Source organism: Amblyomma maculatum, chromosome 10, assembly GCF_055883805.1.
Source record: "Amblyomma maculatum isolate TAMU_Amacu chromosome 10, ASM5588380v1, whole genome shotgun sequence".
Lineage (NCBI taxonomy): Eukaryota > Metazoa > Arthropoda > Arachnida > Ixodida > Ixodidae > Amblyomma > Amblyomma maculatum.
Genome location: NC_139353.1, coordinates 72,774,934 through 72,792,806, shown reverse-complemented (window position 1 = coordinate 72,792,806; position 17,873 = coordinate 72,774,934). Strand labels below are relative to the sequence as shown.

Sequence of the window (17,873 nt, the reverse complement as noted above, 5' to 3'; positions counted from 1 at the left end):
CCCCTATTTTACGCCTCTGTTGTGCAGCAAATAGCGTTCTCACCCTGAAGGTAACAGTCGCCGTTTGCTACGAGAACATATATTGTGGCTGCTTAGTGGTGTTTGAAAAGACTGAAAGCTCACTTACCCATACATGCATTGTACGCGACAGCAGCCTTGTCTGTGATGTTCTGGCATTCGTAAACAAGGCTCATGTTTTCCAGTATGTCTAAAACGGAAGGTAAACAAAGAAGACAAGAGATCGAATAAAAGAATAAGAGGCTTGGATTAGGCGACTTTCAATAACCCCAGGTGTAAAAGCGTAAACACTAGGCCAATGTGGTAGCTACTATTCTCGCAAGTGAGATAGCATCGAGCGGAGCTGAAGCAGCAATGGGTCCTCAAAAGAGACCCTGGTATATAAACTGCGTTATAGAGGCAAATCGCCCTGCACCTGAGGTGCCAGGGTTGCTTTCGAAGGGCAGTTCACGGCGACATCACGAGCAGAGGTTAACACCGTTGCTTGCAGGAACAATCTTGGTCAAAAGCTTAGAGCACAGCGTGTTTGTTTTGTCTCATATGACGTCACTCGTAACACATACCAGTGTTTCAATTCAACTGAACATAAATAATTGTTTTTCTCTCATCTGCGACGGCAAGAACGTCACAGAATGCGGCAGGAGCTCCCATACATGCGACCTCGGCTAGCAATATTTAAAAAAAAATACAGTACTCGATTGGGGGAGGTTGGGAATGTGATTGCAAGTTAGTTCCTTAACTTCGTTATAATATAGCGCTTCCTTATAGTTCACATAGCCGAGAAGCTTATAGTACTTGATTAATGATTTTTTAAGTCATTTTGTCTGCGAACGACGGCGGTCCAATTGAACGTCCATATTAAAAAACAACATGGCTGAGGATTACTGTGTTCGATGATGCGAAATCTAAGCTCAGCTGCTGAAACAATTTTAGTTTCGTTACATGAGGTCGTCATAGATATAGAAGCAGTAATGAGAAACACACAAAGCACGATTTTGTACATGAGTTGGTCTCCGTGAGCAACAACTCATGATGACCAGCAATCAAGAAAAGTTCGCCTGAATGCTGCCATGCAAAAGTATGGAAGTCATCCATACAACTGATGCGGCGAAGCTACGACTGCAGGTAAGGTGATTTTCGTATTCGAACAACATTCGTCGTCTCACCAATCATTTACCGTGATGCCGTTGAATGCTGAATTCTGCAGATCTATGATGGTTAGCGTGGGGAGCGAATTAGGTTGAAAAACATTTATGTCGTCAGAAAAGACAATGCAGATGATCCGTGATAGGTGGCTTCTCAAGTCCATGGCTGACCTGAGTAGCCCGTTCAATGACCCAGGTTCCAACTAGCAGGTATGAGCTGACCAACACGGCTTCCTGTTGCTCGAGAGTAGGAACTGCTATTACAGATTCCGGGGGTAGCTACTCTTTACAATGCGTGAATTCACGGACATGTAGTGAATACGAGTTTCCCGCGTACCTTTAGCGCCGCCTGGTTACCGTCGCAGCACTCGCTTAAAAAGGTGACTGCGGCTACATCGGCAGGAGGCGCGCAAGAGCGGCTACATTTTCGCGAAATTGAATCTCAGGTTAATGCGTTTACAAGTTCTCAGCTATGATAAAATGTTTGTTCTGTGCTCGACTTCGTTGTGGCCGTACAAAATAACGCCTGACGAGTACAGATCGTTCTCGTTCAGTTCGTGCACTGCTTTATGACGCATATTATTTTCCCTTTTCTGACGCCCTATTCATAAAACAACTTTAATTTGTTCGTTGTTCTTAGCTCAACTTGAGGTCAAAACATGGTGTGGAGTGAAAGCACCTGTTCGAACTGCGCTGGAGCTCGAGGTTTCCTCTCCAACAACAGACCATTCAACGTGGCTTGTGCGCTTTTTTTAATCATTGCGAGATCGACGGGAAGAAGCTGTAGTCAATAGACGAGCGATGGCTTACGTTTGCGGAACTTTATGTCAAAAACCAAGCCAGTTAACGACTTATCCAAATGCGTAGTATTTTGCCGTACAAGTGTTAACGCGAAGTCAACGCATGAAGTGGCGTGCTTTGACAATTTTTGCAATAAACTACTTAAAAATTTTAGTGAGACACAGCAAGCGCGCCGTGCTCGAACGCAACTCCGCGTCTGAAGCATTCGATTGCTGTTTGCCTGGAATAAATATATATTTTTTCACGAGCAACAAAAAAAAAAGCGCTTTTTGATAGTTTTGACTTGGGTTAAAGTTTGGCGCCTTACACCTCGCAAAAAAAGGTAATGTAATGGTTCTTTCAGCATATGTACAAAGGAATCTCAAATGATTAGGTAGAAATCTTCCCATGCCGAAAGATTTGCCCTTTATAAATATCATGCTGCAAGCTATGGATGGTACGAAATATGTCTATTTTAGGGTGAGTATGCCCGTGATTAAGGCATTTTTTTTTTGTTTTTCTTACCATGGAACCCCATTTTCTAGAGGAACCCCCATTTTGACAGGGTATCGTAAGCACTCATTAGAAGACGGAGGGGGGGGAGGGTCATCAATATACAGTCACACAGGTCACATGATAAGAAACGATGTCTACTGCGAATCTCCATCTGTCTAGAAAAGAACACACGCTGATAACTTTCTTTCAATTCTGCTCTGATTCTGTTTTGTACTTATCGGCGTGGGATGGGACCTAGTCCATCGATGCAGTTTATACGCTGTTCTTACGGATGAGAGCACTTGCTGAGGCTAAGAAAGTAACAAGGTGTAGTGACTCTTCCCCCAGCTCATATTGTACGTCAGCGACAATTTCTCTCAATAATATATCGATGAGACAATTGCAGATATTTAATTGCCTACCGTGCGAAGAAAAGGAGCGTTTACGATGAATAATTCGCTGCGTGTTTCGCTGTTAACCGCTTGAAATAATAAGCGGACTAATTAGAAAGAAATTATAAATATAAGGAGGCTAATCTAGACCCCTGGAATACTAGCTGTACACAGTCGTACTCCGGAAATTGTCCAAACACGTCAGCTGGCCTTTGGTTCTCCCCAGATGCATTTGATTATTTTGTCTTCGTAAACAGTGCATTGTATGTTTTGGCACGCGAAGTGTAATGCAATGTTTCTCGAAAAGGTAACCGGGTACGTACGATTCTCCAAAAGTAGCGCAGACAAGTACTGCACACGTTTACTGTGCTTGGAACGTGCAAGCCGTGGAAACGAATATGAATGATTACATCAGAAAACGATATTTTTGCTTTTGAGCGATATTTCGCCTCCAGGAGCAATGTTTCACTGCACCTGAAGATTAATTTCTTGGAAGCATACATCAAATTTTCTGTACCGAAACGTCCCACTTCGCAAAAACCTACAGAAACAAAACAAAAGAAAAAACATTCGGTTTCAAACATGTGTGTAGTGACGTTATGGTTTCCGTAATGGAGCGGCAGCACACCCCGTAGCCAAGTTGGCAGAAACTGGGCCGGTCACATTGCACTTTTAATCCGCACTTTAGAAATAGCGATGGTCATAAAAGCAAAATAAAGTAAACACTATGCACGAACGGGAAAGCTTACCATGCACCGACTGGCACAGTCACACAGCGTCGACTTATCTGCTCCGTCCTACTGTACGCTTGCTGATTTTACAACCAAGCTTCGCTCAGCGTCCAGCTTTAGGTGGGCTTCCTCGAAAGCGGCTCCGCCGTTCAAGGCTGGTGGAAGGACTTGAGCATGCAGCTCCGCGCCGTCGACCGCCATAATGGTACACTGCTTGGTTTCGTTTCTTTTAGGATGTTTAACGTAACGTTCCAAAGTGAGTCGAGCTATGAGAGACGCCGTAGTGGAGGGCTGCGGGGCAATTTCGACCAGATGGGCGTCCTTAACGTGCACATGATCACGCACGCCTCTTTGTTTTGCCTTCATCGAAATAAAAAAACCGCCGCCGCCGCCGCCGAGATTCGGTCCCGCATCCTCGAGCACAGCAATCGACCGTCCTAAAGCACTGTACCATGGCTTCGGAATGTATAAGCAGAAGCAGGCGGCAGGAGACGATTGCTGTGTGCGCTGTTCGGCCGGGTAATTTTACATATTCTGACCTGCGTCCTCTTTTCTGCGAGATTTGTAGTCGCCCTATCGTTCAAAATGAAACTGAAAGAACAGAATGCCTTGTATGACTGTACTCCGGCCGACTTCTCTCACCCCGATGGCGTAAGAATTTAACGTCGTGATATCTCTTCTGACGGCTGAAGTAAAGACAGGAAATAGTCCCGTCTGGTTGAGCACTTCTGAGCAGCTTTTAAACATCGAAATTGCGCCCTTGCATCCCGCCCGCCATGCCTCTACACCGCGCACCGAGACGGTCCATGTTGCACGCCTAAAGCCGTACTACACAGACCCTGGTTTGGACGCTAGTACGCACCGAGACGCTGCTTTTCAGCCGGCGAGGTAGTGTCACATTAGGCGGTGCATACGCATAAGGAAAGAAGAAGAAGACTCTCGTGAGTTTTGAAAGAAGACGACGTTCAACAGCGTCGGCTGGTGCCTGCAGAAAACGTCTGTTTGAAAACCTTGTCTTCCGTTTCCGCCCTCTGCTACAAGCTGAACTACCCCGTAACAATATTGTGCGCCCTCAATCACCCGAATGCATAAATAGTGACGCAGCTGCACTTGTGAGCTTGATTACGCGAAGATAACCTGCTTCCGCGTCCCTTGATACACTACACTGATGCAAAGGGGGTTCAAATTGTACAATTTTCCAGTAGATCCAGAACTTAAAAATAAGACGGAGCCGCAGATGAAACAAGAGTGTTAGAAACCGATAGACAGATGTAAGAATTGGGAAGTAAGAAGGAAAGACACGTTTTCATTTAATCCGTGCTCGCTGTTGGTAATCTTGTTTCATAACGTGGATGAGAATAGGTTTCCCATGACTTGGAAATCTCCAACGCACCTACTCTTGAAGAGCCATTCATTGTACGACCATTTATCCCTGAATAAATGTTGGGCTGTCATGTGTCACAGGGAGTGTAGCTGAAGGATCTCGATAATACGCATAATAAATTCACCACTATTATTACTGACTGTTTTAGTAGCCTTTTGCCATCGCGTTTAGTAGTATTACATTATTTCTTCATTATATTGAGGGAGCCTCTGCTGTAAACAAACGTTTTTTTTTCAGACATATTATTTAATACACGCGGTTATGTACTAAACGGGCTACGTACACAGACTATTTACAAAACACTCAGGCGTTGCTGAGCTGCACAGCAGAAAGCACAACTAAAAGGCAGGCAAAGATAAACACTACAAGAAGCGCATGCGTTTGTCATCTTCGTTTTGACCCTGTAATTTCGCGCTCAATAAAATCGCTATGATAGCACATAACCAAAAATACCAACAGTTGACTCTTTTGGAACCTGGCGACTACCGTCTCTGGATATTAATTGTGAGTGAACATGCGTATTAAATCCTAATAAATATTAGTAACATCGCAATTTTAAATTGTTATGAATAGCAATATTATAAATAATTAATTTTACTATTTCCATATCAACACTATTAAATTTCAGTCTTTTCTCCCCAAGCGGGTCGCACACGTTCTTCTTCAATTTTTGAAATAACCTGAAAAACTTGCGGACTTGCATGAACTGTGACCTAAAACCACCAACTCGGGTGTCCGCTTGTAGATGAGGAGGGTACATGGAAATTGAACCTGCTAGGCCTCCTGGGCAAGAAGTCAGACATGCTCCTAGACCAATAGCCACGTCCGTTTGGCTTGGTTAGGTAAAGTTAAGCTTTATGGCTATAAAATGCAGGCGGTCTTTCATTGTAGTGTGGAACGTATGACTGCATACCAATAAATACGAACGAGATACGAACTATAAAGATATAAACGGATTGCAGTCAAGTGGGTACCGAGGTACACGTCAAGGAAATAGCGGCCATGCGTTCTGCCGCCGGCGAGGGCTATTAAAGACGTTACGTCATACACTCAAAGCAAGGCTTATGTATCCGTGCAATGTTCGGATTTGATTCTGCCTCTCTTTTTGCATTTCACTGGTGCGGAGGCCTCAGTTGAGCGCGTGATTTTGTGGGTGGCGATGGGCAGCAAGTAGATATGGCTGCGTATAAGGTGCGCTGCTCTCATCGAGGCTTCTAAAAGGTTGAGATGGCGGATCTTCAGGAGGCACCAGGAGGATAAAGGCCTTTTAAGGAAGCATTTTTGAGAGTTAACGTTGAAGGGGCATCTGGAGGGCGGATACCGGAAGCAGACCAGCATCTTCTGGATGGTGCCGGTCTTCTGTAAAGTAGAAGTGGATATACGCTGCATGTTGGTGTTCCTCTCATCGGTGTCTGATAACTGAACGCTTTATAGAAGCAAAATGTGGCCGATGGGCTCCGCGTCAAGACGTTGGAAGCCCCAGTTCTTTTCTGGCACATATAGGCGCCGGTATTGTGCGAAATGGTGCTACTGATTTTTCATCGTTTGAAAAGGCAGCGCCTAATTTTTTTGCAGCTTGTGCTTGTTGAACGAGCCTTGCGTTAGCAGATTTTCTGAAATAGCCAATTGCCCCGCAGGTGTTTCAGTGGATAGGGAGGTCGACGACTGTGCCAAAGAATGCGGGATCAAATCCAGACCGCAGCGGCCGTTTTTCGAAGGAGGCAGAAACCAGGCGTCCGTGTGCTGTGCGATGTCAGAGCACGTTAAAGAACCCGAGGTGATCGAAGTTACTCCAATTGCTCCGCTTCGGGGTCTTTCACAGCCTCAGCCATTTGGCTCCTTAACCCCATATATAAAACCTAAAATAGTCAATCTGAGTACATTCGGCCATGTCCCATACTAGTGTGCCAAAAAGGACTGTATGAATACCTATTTCTAAAATATAAAGTAAACCTATCGATTGGAAGGATACGGGAATAGTGGGATGCCAAAGAGCGTGCACTGAAAGCTACGCTGACGAGGCGAAGCCTATGTATAAGTTTGGTTAGCCTAGCCTCATCCACTCAGGTCCTAACCTAAAGCTGCGTATTTATTTGTGCCTCGTGACCCCTCGAGCCCGAAAATAAAAAATTACGACGATTATGGTACTTTGTAATGCGAAATTTGAGCGCAGCTCGTCAGCTGTTTCAGTTTTTCTATAGATTTAGTCAACTAATTCGAGCAAGACATATATGTATAATTACAGACAACTGGTTACGAGGGACAATGGCGACGGCGACGACGACGCGAAACCCAGGAACAAGCGCCAAAGAGCTTAATGCTGGAACGATGCCATTCGAGACATATTTTGAAAAGCGAGGTTTTTTTTTACCGTGGTGAACTAGGTGTATATAAGCAAGCTACATCAAAATATGATGCTTTTCTCTGTGAGTGTGTGAATTCTCGGTTCCTGCACATGTTACCCTGCAGTTCGGTGTGGGCGCTCGCATTATTCATGAATTATCTTTGCAGTGTGCACCATTTGTGGTCGCGTCTTCCCCTTGAGCTGTGAAGCGTGCCTTTCATAATTGTTTCACACGAATGTAAAGGCGAAGTGTTGGTCACTTGTTTCTGTGGACACCTGAATCGCGCCGGAAGGGGAGGAAGGAAGGTGAGAGTGAAAGTCCATTTGAGCTTTGAAGCGTGCCTTTCAAAGTTGGTTCACATGAATGGAAAGGCGCAGTATCTGTCACACTTGTTTCTGTGGACCCCTGAATCGCGCTGTAAGGGGAGTTAGGTGAGAGTGACAGTCCACTTGAGCTGTGAAGCGTGCCTTTCATAATTGGTTCACATGAATGGAAAGGCGCAGTATCTGTCTCACTCGTTTTCTGTGGACACAGCAACCGCGCCGTAAGGGAAGGAAGGAAGGTGGGAGTGAAAGTGGAGCTGGTTACGAGGGACAACGCTGACGCCGCCGCGAAACCCAGGAACGGGCGCCAAAGAGCTGCGCTCTAAAAAGTATAGTGTGCTGTGCGATGTCAGCGCACGTCAAAGATCCTCAGGTGGTCAAATTACTCCGTAGCCCACCACTACGGCTCCCCTTTTTCTCTTTCCACTTTCACTCCCACCTTAATCCCTTCTATTACGGCGCGGTTCAGGTGTCCACAGAGTAAGTGTGAATGATACTGCGCCTTTCCCTTCCTGTGAACTATTTTTTTTACAGTTTAATGCAGTATCAAAACTTCGCGGAGGGTAATGCGACGAAGCTTTATTTTCCTCGTTCACGCTCAGAGCCTCCAGGTTGCTACATGCTCACTTCTTCAGAACGCAAGGTGCGCCGACAATAATTTAGAAAGAATACTACCGCGTGGGATTGCTTTTACATTGGTCTTGATGAACTGTTTCCTTTGACGGCTCTATCTCAGTGTTTCCTTACCTACTGGAACATTCAGCGTTGCCGGGAGCAGCAAGCATTCTGTTTCTAGAGAACCGCCAAGCGCAATTGCCGTGTTCGACGCCGCCGAATTCATTTGCAGGTGTGGATGAGCCCTGATAAAGCGTTTTTACGGAAAGTTTTCCGTGTCTGTCTTACTACTCGATATCCGCCCTTACAACGTAACAGTATACTTGCACGTTATTGGTCCGACAAAGACAAGAACAAATGCATATTTTGCGCGTCTTACCCTTAAGCGTTTTTTGCAGTTCATCGCGCAGGATACCGAGGTTGCCCGTCCAAGACTTGCTTTCCGGTATTTCGTGACTCTTGATCCAGCCGCCACATGCATACGCGTAGAAATCGTCGCATGGGTCAATGCACCGGTCGAGGGACGCATTGATCAGCTGGGCTAGATTGAAAATTAACCAGACAGATAAATCGACACGTTACGCCATCATCCACGAAAATAAATCAACTATATTTAAAAAATATGCGCTCTACCAAGCTCGTGTATTGCGCTATCCAATCAAGAAAACTAAACCTATTTTTGGCCAATTGTTAGCGTATTGATTGTTTATAAATTGGATAGACACTGGGCCTGTCCTGGTAGAAAATTTGGTTTAACGTCTTCTCCATCATCAGGTACACAAACGTTGTCTGTAGTAGGTGCAGAAAAAATTAAAAAGACGGCTTTTTAATTACATGAAATACGAAAAAGAAACTATATCAGCGACCTTTAAAACAACGTTTCTGATGTCTGCTTTTTTGAGCCATGTTACTAAAGTGGAAAATTTATAAAATTTATATATCGTGTCTTAATCGATGTTCAAGGCCTTCAGGTTTGCAGTACAGGGTTGGTACATGAAATAAAGTTAAGGAAAGTGGTTACTAATTCTACTTTTAGATTTGTGTAACAGGTATATTATATCATGTACATGATATCCACTTTGCTGTATTGCTTTCCTGTAAGAAGATGAAATCTCCTCTTTAAAAAGTTGTAATGCTAAATCATTTCTTGCCACGTCAGGAATCAGGCGGTAGGAATAGAAATTGGACCGTCATCTGTCCGTTCTCCAGCCGTGAGCGGAAACCACTACTCTACGCGGACATCCTGATAACGGACATCATGATAATACCGCAGGGCGATCAGCGAAAAGACAACAGGGACAGTAAGAAAAATTAAACATAAAAAGCTGTCCTTCAGATTAAGTAATGGAGGGCAAAGAGACTAATTCCAAATCTGCACAAAAAAACTGCCATAGAGGCAAGTCATCATCATCATCATCAGCCTGACTATACCCACTGCAGGGCGAAGGCCTCTCCCATATTTCTCCACTTAACCCGGTTCTGTGCTAGCTGCATCCACTTGACGCCTGTGAACTTATTAATCTCATCCGCCCACCTAACTTTCTGGCTTTCCTTCCCTTGGAATCCAGTTTGTTACCCTAAGCGACCATCGGTTATCCTCTCTTCGCACTACATGTCCTGCCCATGTCCATTTCTTCTTCTTAATTTCCACTAGAATGTCGGTAACTTGAGTTATTTCTCTGACCCACTCTGCACGCTTCCTATCTCTTAATGTTACCCTTACCATTTTTCGATCCATAGCCCTCTGGGTTGTCCTCAACTTAAGTAGAACTCTCTTGGTTTGCCTCCACGTTTCAGAGGCAAGTAATGTCCTGTTAATTCGCGTGACGCCGCCTAAAAGGTTGACACAAAACACAACACAGCAGTCTTGTGCGGCTCTCGCGAAGAAATAGCAATTAAGTTCAATCATCAAATTGGCGTGGATCTGTCTACGCTGTAGGCAACTAATTTAATACCAAAGAATTGAAAGTATAAATGAAGTTGTAGACGACGCAAAAACTTAAACAGAGAATGAACTCGTGATAGAATTAGGCACCGAACGCTTTGGCATTTATTTCCGAAAATGCTTCTGTATTTCTGCATGCATAGACACCTGTAATGCGCTTCAAAATGCGAATCCATAAATATTTATTAATGCCGCATATAAAAAGCTTCGGTATAACTTAAAGTAAACTATGGTTTATTTGTTCGGTGTAAGCTGAAGAGAAGCATCGGTAACGGTCTTTTTGTTTTGTCGTAAAAATGTTACACCTAGTTTCCTCAAATTCCTTCATGTATAACATAGTTTCAGATTAACATGGAGCAGGCTATGGGCAATGTTATATATCTCAGGAAGTTCCAAATGTTAATTTTAAATTATCTGATTAAACTTTACAGAAGTAAATTTTATGATCACAGAAGCCTTTATTTTAACACGATGATTAAAAATGAAACGATTTTGGAGAAGCAATGTGCGTGTACTTGCGTATCGCGAACCGTGGTGCGTTGCGAAATGCCCACTTCGTCGGCAAGGCAGAACCGATTTTAAGGGAGCACCAAAAGGTAATTACTGAATTCTGCAATGGTATACGAAAAATGGATACCCCATTAGTCCCATTGGGGAAGTGGAAATTTTTCAGGTGGCTTCCCTGCCACTGAGGACACCATTGATCAAAAACGAGTCTCTTCCTCTCTCTCGCATCTCAGCGCACGTCTGTCCACGAAAAACAGGACCCCTTAGAAGGCGCACCAAGAAAGACACGTTTCCGTCATCGAGAAATAAGGGACTACAAATCTGAGGTGAATGGCACTTGCAAGGAGCATTTTTAAAATTTACCCAAAGATTACAAGGTCCACGCAAGGTTTATAAATTTGACTAAATGCTCTGAAAAGCCGCCTGAATAACGGTTCTGTTGCACTAAAATATTGTCATAAATATGAAGCCAGGCCCCTCTAAGAAGGGTGCTTTGGACAATGTAAATTTTATGCGTACGAAATAGGCACTGGGAGATAGTAGGGAGACATTTGTTTATCCGGATATCAGAAGCGATCTGAAAGGTGTTTATTTAAAAGCCATCCCACGGTATTTGTGCCCAACTCCTACACATTGTAGTTGAGCCACGTCGCCGTCATTTACAATTTAATCGAGCGAAAGAGAATAACAAGCCCCAAAAGAATGATGAGCCAAAATAATATCTCGAAAGAATATCAACAGCCACGAGCTTCGTGCCGCTCGCTCATCGGATAACCGAGATTGCCCACCAGCTAGAGTGCTTGCCTCACCGAGGCTGGCATCAACAAACGTCCTAGAGGCTCTCTATAACTCTCTCTCTCTCTCTCTCTCTCTCTGGCTTCGCGTTCTCATTTGTCAAAAAAAAATCTTAGGAGTTGTGCTCAAGTCTTGCATTGGGGAACATCTTATTCGACCGCAGAGTTTTTTAATAAAGTGTAAAAAATTAAAGACGTAAGATGTGAGAAACACTTTACCTCTCTGCCGACATATCTCGGTCCTACACACAGTGTAGCCCCCTGTGTAGAGTAAGCGAAAAGAATTTCATATAAGGAAAATGGACAAAAAAGAGAACAAGCGCACTTTTCAACAGTAGGTTGTTTACCAACCCATTCGCACATCCCAAGATTTCACAATAGCAACTACTATGTCTGCAGTTTAACCATCGGGACGCCTATAGTTTGCTGCTACTTACCACCAAAACATATTTAATTGTATTATGTGACGTTTGTATTAGTTACAAGGTAGGAGAAACCCCCTAAAGCAACATTTTTGTCAAAATTGGAAGCGCAGAGTGTTATTTCAGTTCACTAGCAGCCTTATTGCTAATAAGGCTGCTAGTATTCCTTTGAAATCCCATAAAAACAATTTAATACTGAGTAAGAAATTGTGAGCTTAACTGGTAATTCCAGAAACTGTTTGTGGCTGGATTACCGAGAGGAACTTCGAGCTGAGATGGATCTCAGGGAAAAGAAAATGATACCTTACAACACTGATAGACGGGTTTTACATGCAACTATTTTCTTTATGAGTGAGGACTACAAATTCACCAATATACTGGAGCCAAAACTGTTCCGTCAGATATAAGGCCTTGAAAACCCCTATCAAAAACGTAAAGACAACAACCACCTACGTGTCCAGACATCTGGTACAGCTTGAAAACTACTGTTATCTCAACAATGCCAAGATGCGGGGCATTTCTAGTACAGTTGAAGAAAACCTCACTGAACTTGTGGTTAACATTAACCAAAATGTAAAATGCGTTATTCCCAACACTGAGATTGACCCAGAGTATCCGCTCTAAACATCTAAAAAACAAAGGGATCAATCTTAGGTTTTTGCAAAAGCCAATGCACTGAAAATCCAGAAGACAGCAAAATACGAACAAATTCTCACGTTTCACGAGGTTTCAAGAGAGCCACAGTCGCTTCAGCTACTGCTTCGACCTTGGCACTCTTCTGAACTTAGTATGCTTCTCGGAAACTGGCTAATCTGGCTTGTTGCTGTTCGGGGGTCTCTTGCTGCCAGCCTTATACGGCAGCGTTCACTGTCTTTAGCGAGAGTGCTTTCCTCTACACTATGCCGCTTGGCGGATTCGAACGACAATACGCTCGCATATTTCGTCCGCACTCGACCAGATGGCTTATGCTTATGGCGGATTTACCTAGGTTAAATGAACGTAGGCTGCATATAGAACTTTATGAAGACAGCAATATTAACGGCACAACGCGAGAATGTTACAATTCGAACTTTGTGAAAGAGAGGATGTTTACTGCACAATGGAAGAGTGTGTTGCAGTCTTATACGGATCTGATCTACTGTGCCGATAGCATATAAAGCTCGCGTGCCAGGGTCAGATAAGCTTGGCGCATGCGCAGTACTTAGCTTGCGAAGAAGAATGACCTGGAGGGATAGCAGAATGAGCCTTAATAATTCCGTCCACTTGGGAATCTTTAAAAGCTCTGAAATCCCACAGCGCCCGGAATCCTTTTCGGTGTGCTGTGCGATGTCAGTGCACGTTAAGGATCCCCAGGTGGTCGAAATTACTCCGTAGCCCTCCACTACGGCTCCCTTTCTCTCTTTCCACTTTCACTCCCACCTTCCTCCCTTCCCCTACGGTGCGGTTCAGGTGTCCACAGAGCAAGTGTGACAGATACTGCGCCTTGCCATTCCATGTGAACCAACCAACCAACCGCCATCAGAACGCGGCCACCATGGTGGTGTTTGAATCCGGGTTCCTAGGTTCACTAGTTGAGCGTTTAACAGCTGAGTAACCAATGCGGGCCCAAATTGAACAAGCTATTTAAAAACCTAATGACTACTAAGCTTCGCCTAAATGTAGACGGATTTAATGGCATCCGCTAGTTTACTTCATCTACTTTTTAGCTACGTACGATACAATAAGACGCAATACCTAATCACTTTTTAGTATTTCGTATTGTTATTTTTCCTCTTTTTATGTTTATATATTATTTGTTTAATGAATATTTGAAACAACTTTAAAAAGGATCATTATTTATTAATAATGGGTTTAGTAATAACCAAAAATCAACTGTCACACTTCCCTTTCACTACCAATCACTTATCGATGAACTAAAAGCCTCTCCCTGCCCCGAGACATTCCGAATCCTTTACACAAATGCCGACAACAATCGAAACTAAGCTGAGGTTTGGCGACGGATTTTCGACCAAACTTGCTGTAGACGCCTGACCAACGCTACTTTCTCAACATGAGCAATAAAACGGTCTCGCCTTAAAGCATCGCAATTTCCTCGGATGTAATGAAGCAAAACAAAAGGACGCAATGCTCTTTAATGGGCCAACAAAATGTGTAATGCAGGCAAGTTTGAATGTCAGCGAGCTATGAAAACAAAGATATGATGAGCTTATAAATTTTCCTGCAGTCCGCCATTTATAGTCACGTACGTACACCCGCGAGCAAAAGCGGTATACTCCCTGTGAACAGCAATCTATTGCATTTTTTCTGTAAAGCAATGTGCCAGACAGAATTGCTTCGGCAAGATGGCAAGTATATCGAGTAGGGTACCTTATGCATATCTCAGAAATAACTGCTTCTCTGTCGGAAAACTCTGGCGAGCAGTTTTCTTGCAGCATGTGGAGTATACCTCTTTTGCTCACGATTGTACGAATACGTCATGATAGTCACGCTTGCTGCGCCAGAACAATTGAATTGCGAAGTGCTAATGTGGTCTAAGTTATTACTTCTGCACCCGAACAAAGGAAGCTCAAGATGACCTTACCAGACATTTTAAAAATATTTTCAACGTTAAACTATTACTTCTAGGTTATTCTCTTATTCGATAATAGATTATAAGCGAATAAATGACTAATGTCCCTTAAAAGGATGCATCTTTGAATTTAAATCCTATCCCCACTTTATTGGGTTATACAGATCATGTTAACCCATATGGAGACTACAGAAGATACCAAACTCTCGGCTGACTGTTTTGAAGATTATTCAGTAATCAGTAATTTCATGCAATGATGATAGTCAAATAAGAACAAAAGTAAACTTTAACAGGTATAGTATCTAGATCGCCACAAAATGCAGAAACCACTGAGAGAAACTTCAAACCCCTAATGTGTGCAGCAATAGTAAATATGGCACAGGAAACACTTGGAGAGAACACTTTCATGACACTGGAACATGTTCTCCACTAATACGGTAATCAATTTCGTCGTCAAAATATTTCACCAGCACTGAAGTCTAGAGTCGCACCACACTGGTGCAGAAGGACACACCCAATATCATGTCATTCGTGGCACGTCCCAATACAGCGAGTTCTGTTCTGTAGCACTCGTTACAAAGCACAACTGAAACTGAGCACAGGCCAGCAGCAACTAATGTTTCAACCGAACTCCACAAAATTAACTTTTTTTTGCATGCAAAAAATAGGTTTCTGTCGAAGGCGGTTGTTAAATGTAAGGCTCATAACTGACAGTGTCACCAGAGTCAATCAAATTATCCCTTTTAACACTGTTCAAACATACTGAAACTTTATGTTCTGGAATGACGATAGGCAGTCGTATTAGTGAAATTGACCGTCCGGCGCCCTCGCCCCCAACGGTCACATAACCTAGTTTCCAAGTGGTGGAGGAACTAAGCGGAGTCATGGAGTTGGCGAATCACCTTGTCGCTGCGGCGGGGGAGTAATGCGGCGATCGGACACAGGGTAGTAGTCATTGCGTGCGCCCCGTTGGTATGGAGAAGGCCGATAGAAGGTGGCGGGTGGCTATTCCCACTGGGCGTCCTTCGTAAAGCATAGTGGTCGTTGTAGAGGGGCCGACAAATTTGGCGCAGCGGTCAAAAGTAGCAGATGTGTGTTCTGCCCCCCCACCGTAACACATCGGTGACTGGCGGCCTTAGTATATGACAGCAATCTCTTGGATACCGAGACGAGGAGACATACGTGCAATCAGGCGCACCACTAGGCACATTATCCGGATGGGATGGAAAGTGCTAGAAATAAGGATGCAACGTCAATTGCTTGGTCCACTCAATACCGTAATTATAAGACGGTTCTTTGCTATTTGATGCACTCCATGGCGTACGTTGCTCCTATGATGGCATAGATATCAATGTCAGGTGGTAATGTAAATGAAACTTCGTAGGTTGTCGCGGAGTATCTATCTTCTCGCGTAAAATTCACCTGGTCATAGAAGCGATGTCTGCAGCCTCGGGAATGTTGATCATGGCAGTGGTTATCACAATTTAAAAGCAGCGGAATTTCGGCACTACCCGGCATATTTTGAGCGCCTCAAATTCCAGGCACTGTTGTCTGGAGAAGTAAGTTATACACGTCCTCAGCGATCTCCTTGATATGGTGCCGACCCTGTCTTCGAACATGTGTTCGTTGACAATGTGGCAAAGTTTTAATACTTCATATCTGTATCGTGTGCATGTCTCACAAGGCGGTTGGGCTCTATGCGAAAGTTCATACTGAGTGCGTTCCCTTTTCGAAACAGTACATCCAGAGGACTTAGTGATATCTGCAACAAACAGGTTCCAGGTCTTAAGGATTTCCTCGTGGTTCTCAAACCGTCAGAGTTCTGCCAGCAAGAACGAAATCAACGTTTGCAGGCGGGCGATACTGTTCGCATGGTTGTACTTGGTCCACCTTTCGTAATGTCGGAGGTATTTTTCAATGTCATCTTCAGGCTGACCATGGATCGTACGCGGCTCTTGCTGATGGAGCAAAGTCGCCTGTTCTTCAGCACTCTGTTTCTGGGTCTGCGTTTTTTGGGTCTTAACTTCTTGACAATACCCAGTTATTGTGGCGCTGATACATTGCACATATTCATTTGCATTTGCGTGATGTTGTCTAAGTAGGCAATCAAGAAAAAAAGCTACGACAGCTACGACGTTGTGCACGCGCTGCTCAAGAGAGCATCGTGACTACGAATGCGATTCGTCCTAACTGCTGTCTCTTTTCGAACTCTTCAGACTACCTACACTGTACGTGATCAGTTTTGACAGTGTAAAGCGGTGACTGCACACTAATATACCTTATCCGGAAGGTGCATATTACAGGTTTTAAAGTTACAGTTTCTCTAAAGTTTTTGAAGCTTGAACAAGCAAGTTGAAAACGCCACCGCATTGAATTATAGTAGGGATTGGCTTTCAGCTGAAAATAAAGAAATACGTTGGGAATGCTAGAGTCAGGTAAAACTAAATAAAAAAGATGGTTCTACATACACCGCTAAGCTAGAGTTGCTGTAATAGCTCTTGAAACGAGTTTGTAGTATTTGTTACAATAAATTAATTTGATACGTGAAACAAATTACGAAACTCATGGGTCTGGCTATGTACTACAGTTGGTAATTTACATAGGAAGACTACAAATATGTATCTAGCTTATGCATTCAGCAAAACGAGAAAAGGCATTAGCAAAGTTTCTTTCACAAGCGCCGTAAGTTGGTGAAAAGACTCTAGCAGCTTGCCGTTTGGATCTTCTAAACCAGTCAATGTTGAAGCTACCATGGTTCCCCAAGTTGCCAGGCAAGCTGCTATCGCAAGATGTCTGGCTTCCATAGCATCTGTGTAGAAAATTGCCCTGAAAGTAATGCAAGAAAAAGCCACAGTTTCAGGCCGCGGGAGATATTTTTCAAAACATATATGTATGCCCAAGCTATATTTCAGCTTAAATATCACACGACATGCGGGCTATTCTGACGTCAACCATGCCATTACGTTCATAGGAAACGTAGATGCCCGCATATGTTTTATAATGGCGTATTACTCAACTGGTTTAGGCCAGCTGCTAGCCTTTGTTGGCTGTCCCGAAAGTAGTCTCTTTGATAAGAGAAAGTGTAGTTCCTAACCCTAAGTCTCGCTCGTTGTCACAGGTCGGATAGCCGTTACCTATATCGCCGAGAACAAACAATATCGTGCACAGAGACACATCGCAGTTTGTATCCAGGGGTTACATTGAATTGCAAGGTTTCTAACAATTTTTTCGTAACTACATGTCTAGATCGCAGCACATGTCTGAACGATGATTCTTTCACTACAAAGAGATGCAAGCCGCAAAGGTAGGACAATGTTTTTTAGCTTCATACTACAAATGTTGATTTGGCCTTCCTCAAATTTGTGCACTCTAAGATCTTAAGTTCGAATGGTGCCAAAATCATCTAGA

General features: G+C 43.7%; 1 protein-coding gene across 1 annotated transcript in view; it reads right to left on the bottom strand.

Moving 5' to 3' along the window:
• LOC146176787 (neprilysin-1-like) overlaps window positions 1-15,675 on the bottom strand; it is a 57,564-nt gene extending 41,889 nt beyond the window's left edge. The window contains exons 1-4 of the mRNA XM_084581389.1: window positions 15,648-15,675; window positions 11,694-11,735; window positions 8,608-8,769; window positions 128-208 (exon numbers count right to left, since the gene is read on the bottom strand). Of these exons, the coding sequence (XP_084437515.1) occupies window positions 128-208; window positions 8,608-8,769; window positions 11,694-11,735; window positions 15,648-15,675 (313 nt within the window). The remainder of the gene's footprint in view (window positions 1-127; window positions 209-8,607; window positions 8,770-11,693; window positions 11,736-15,647) is intronic.
• Window positions 15,676-17,873: the final 2,198 nt, after the last annotated feature.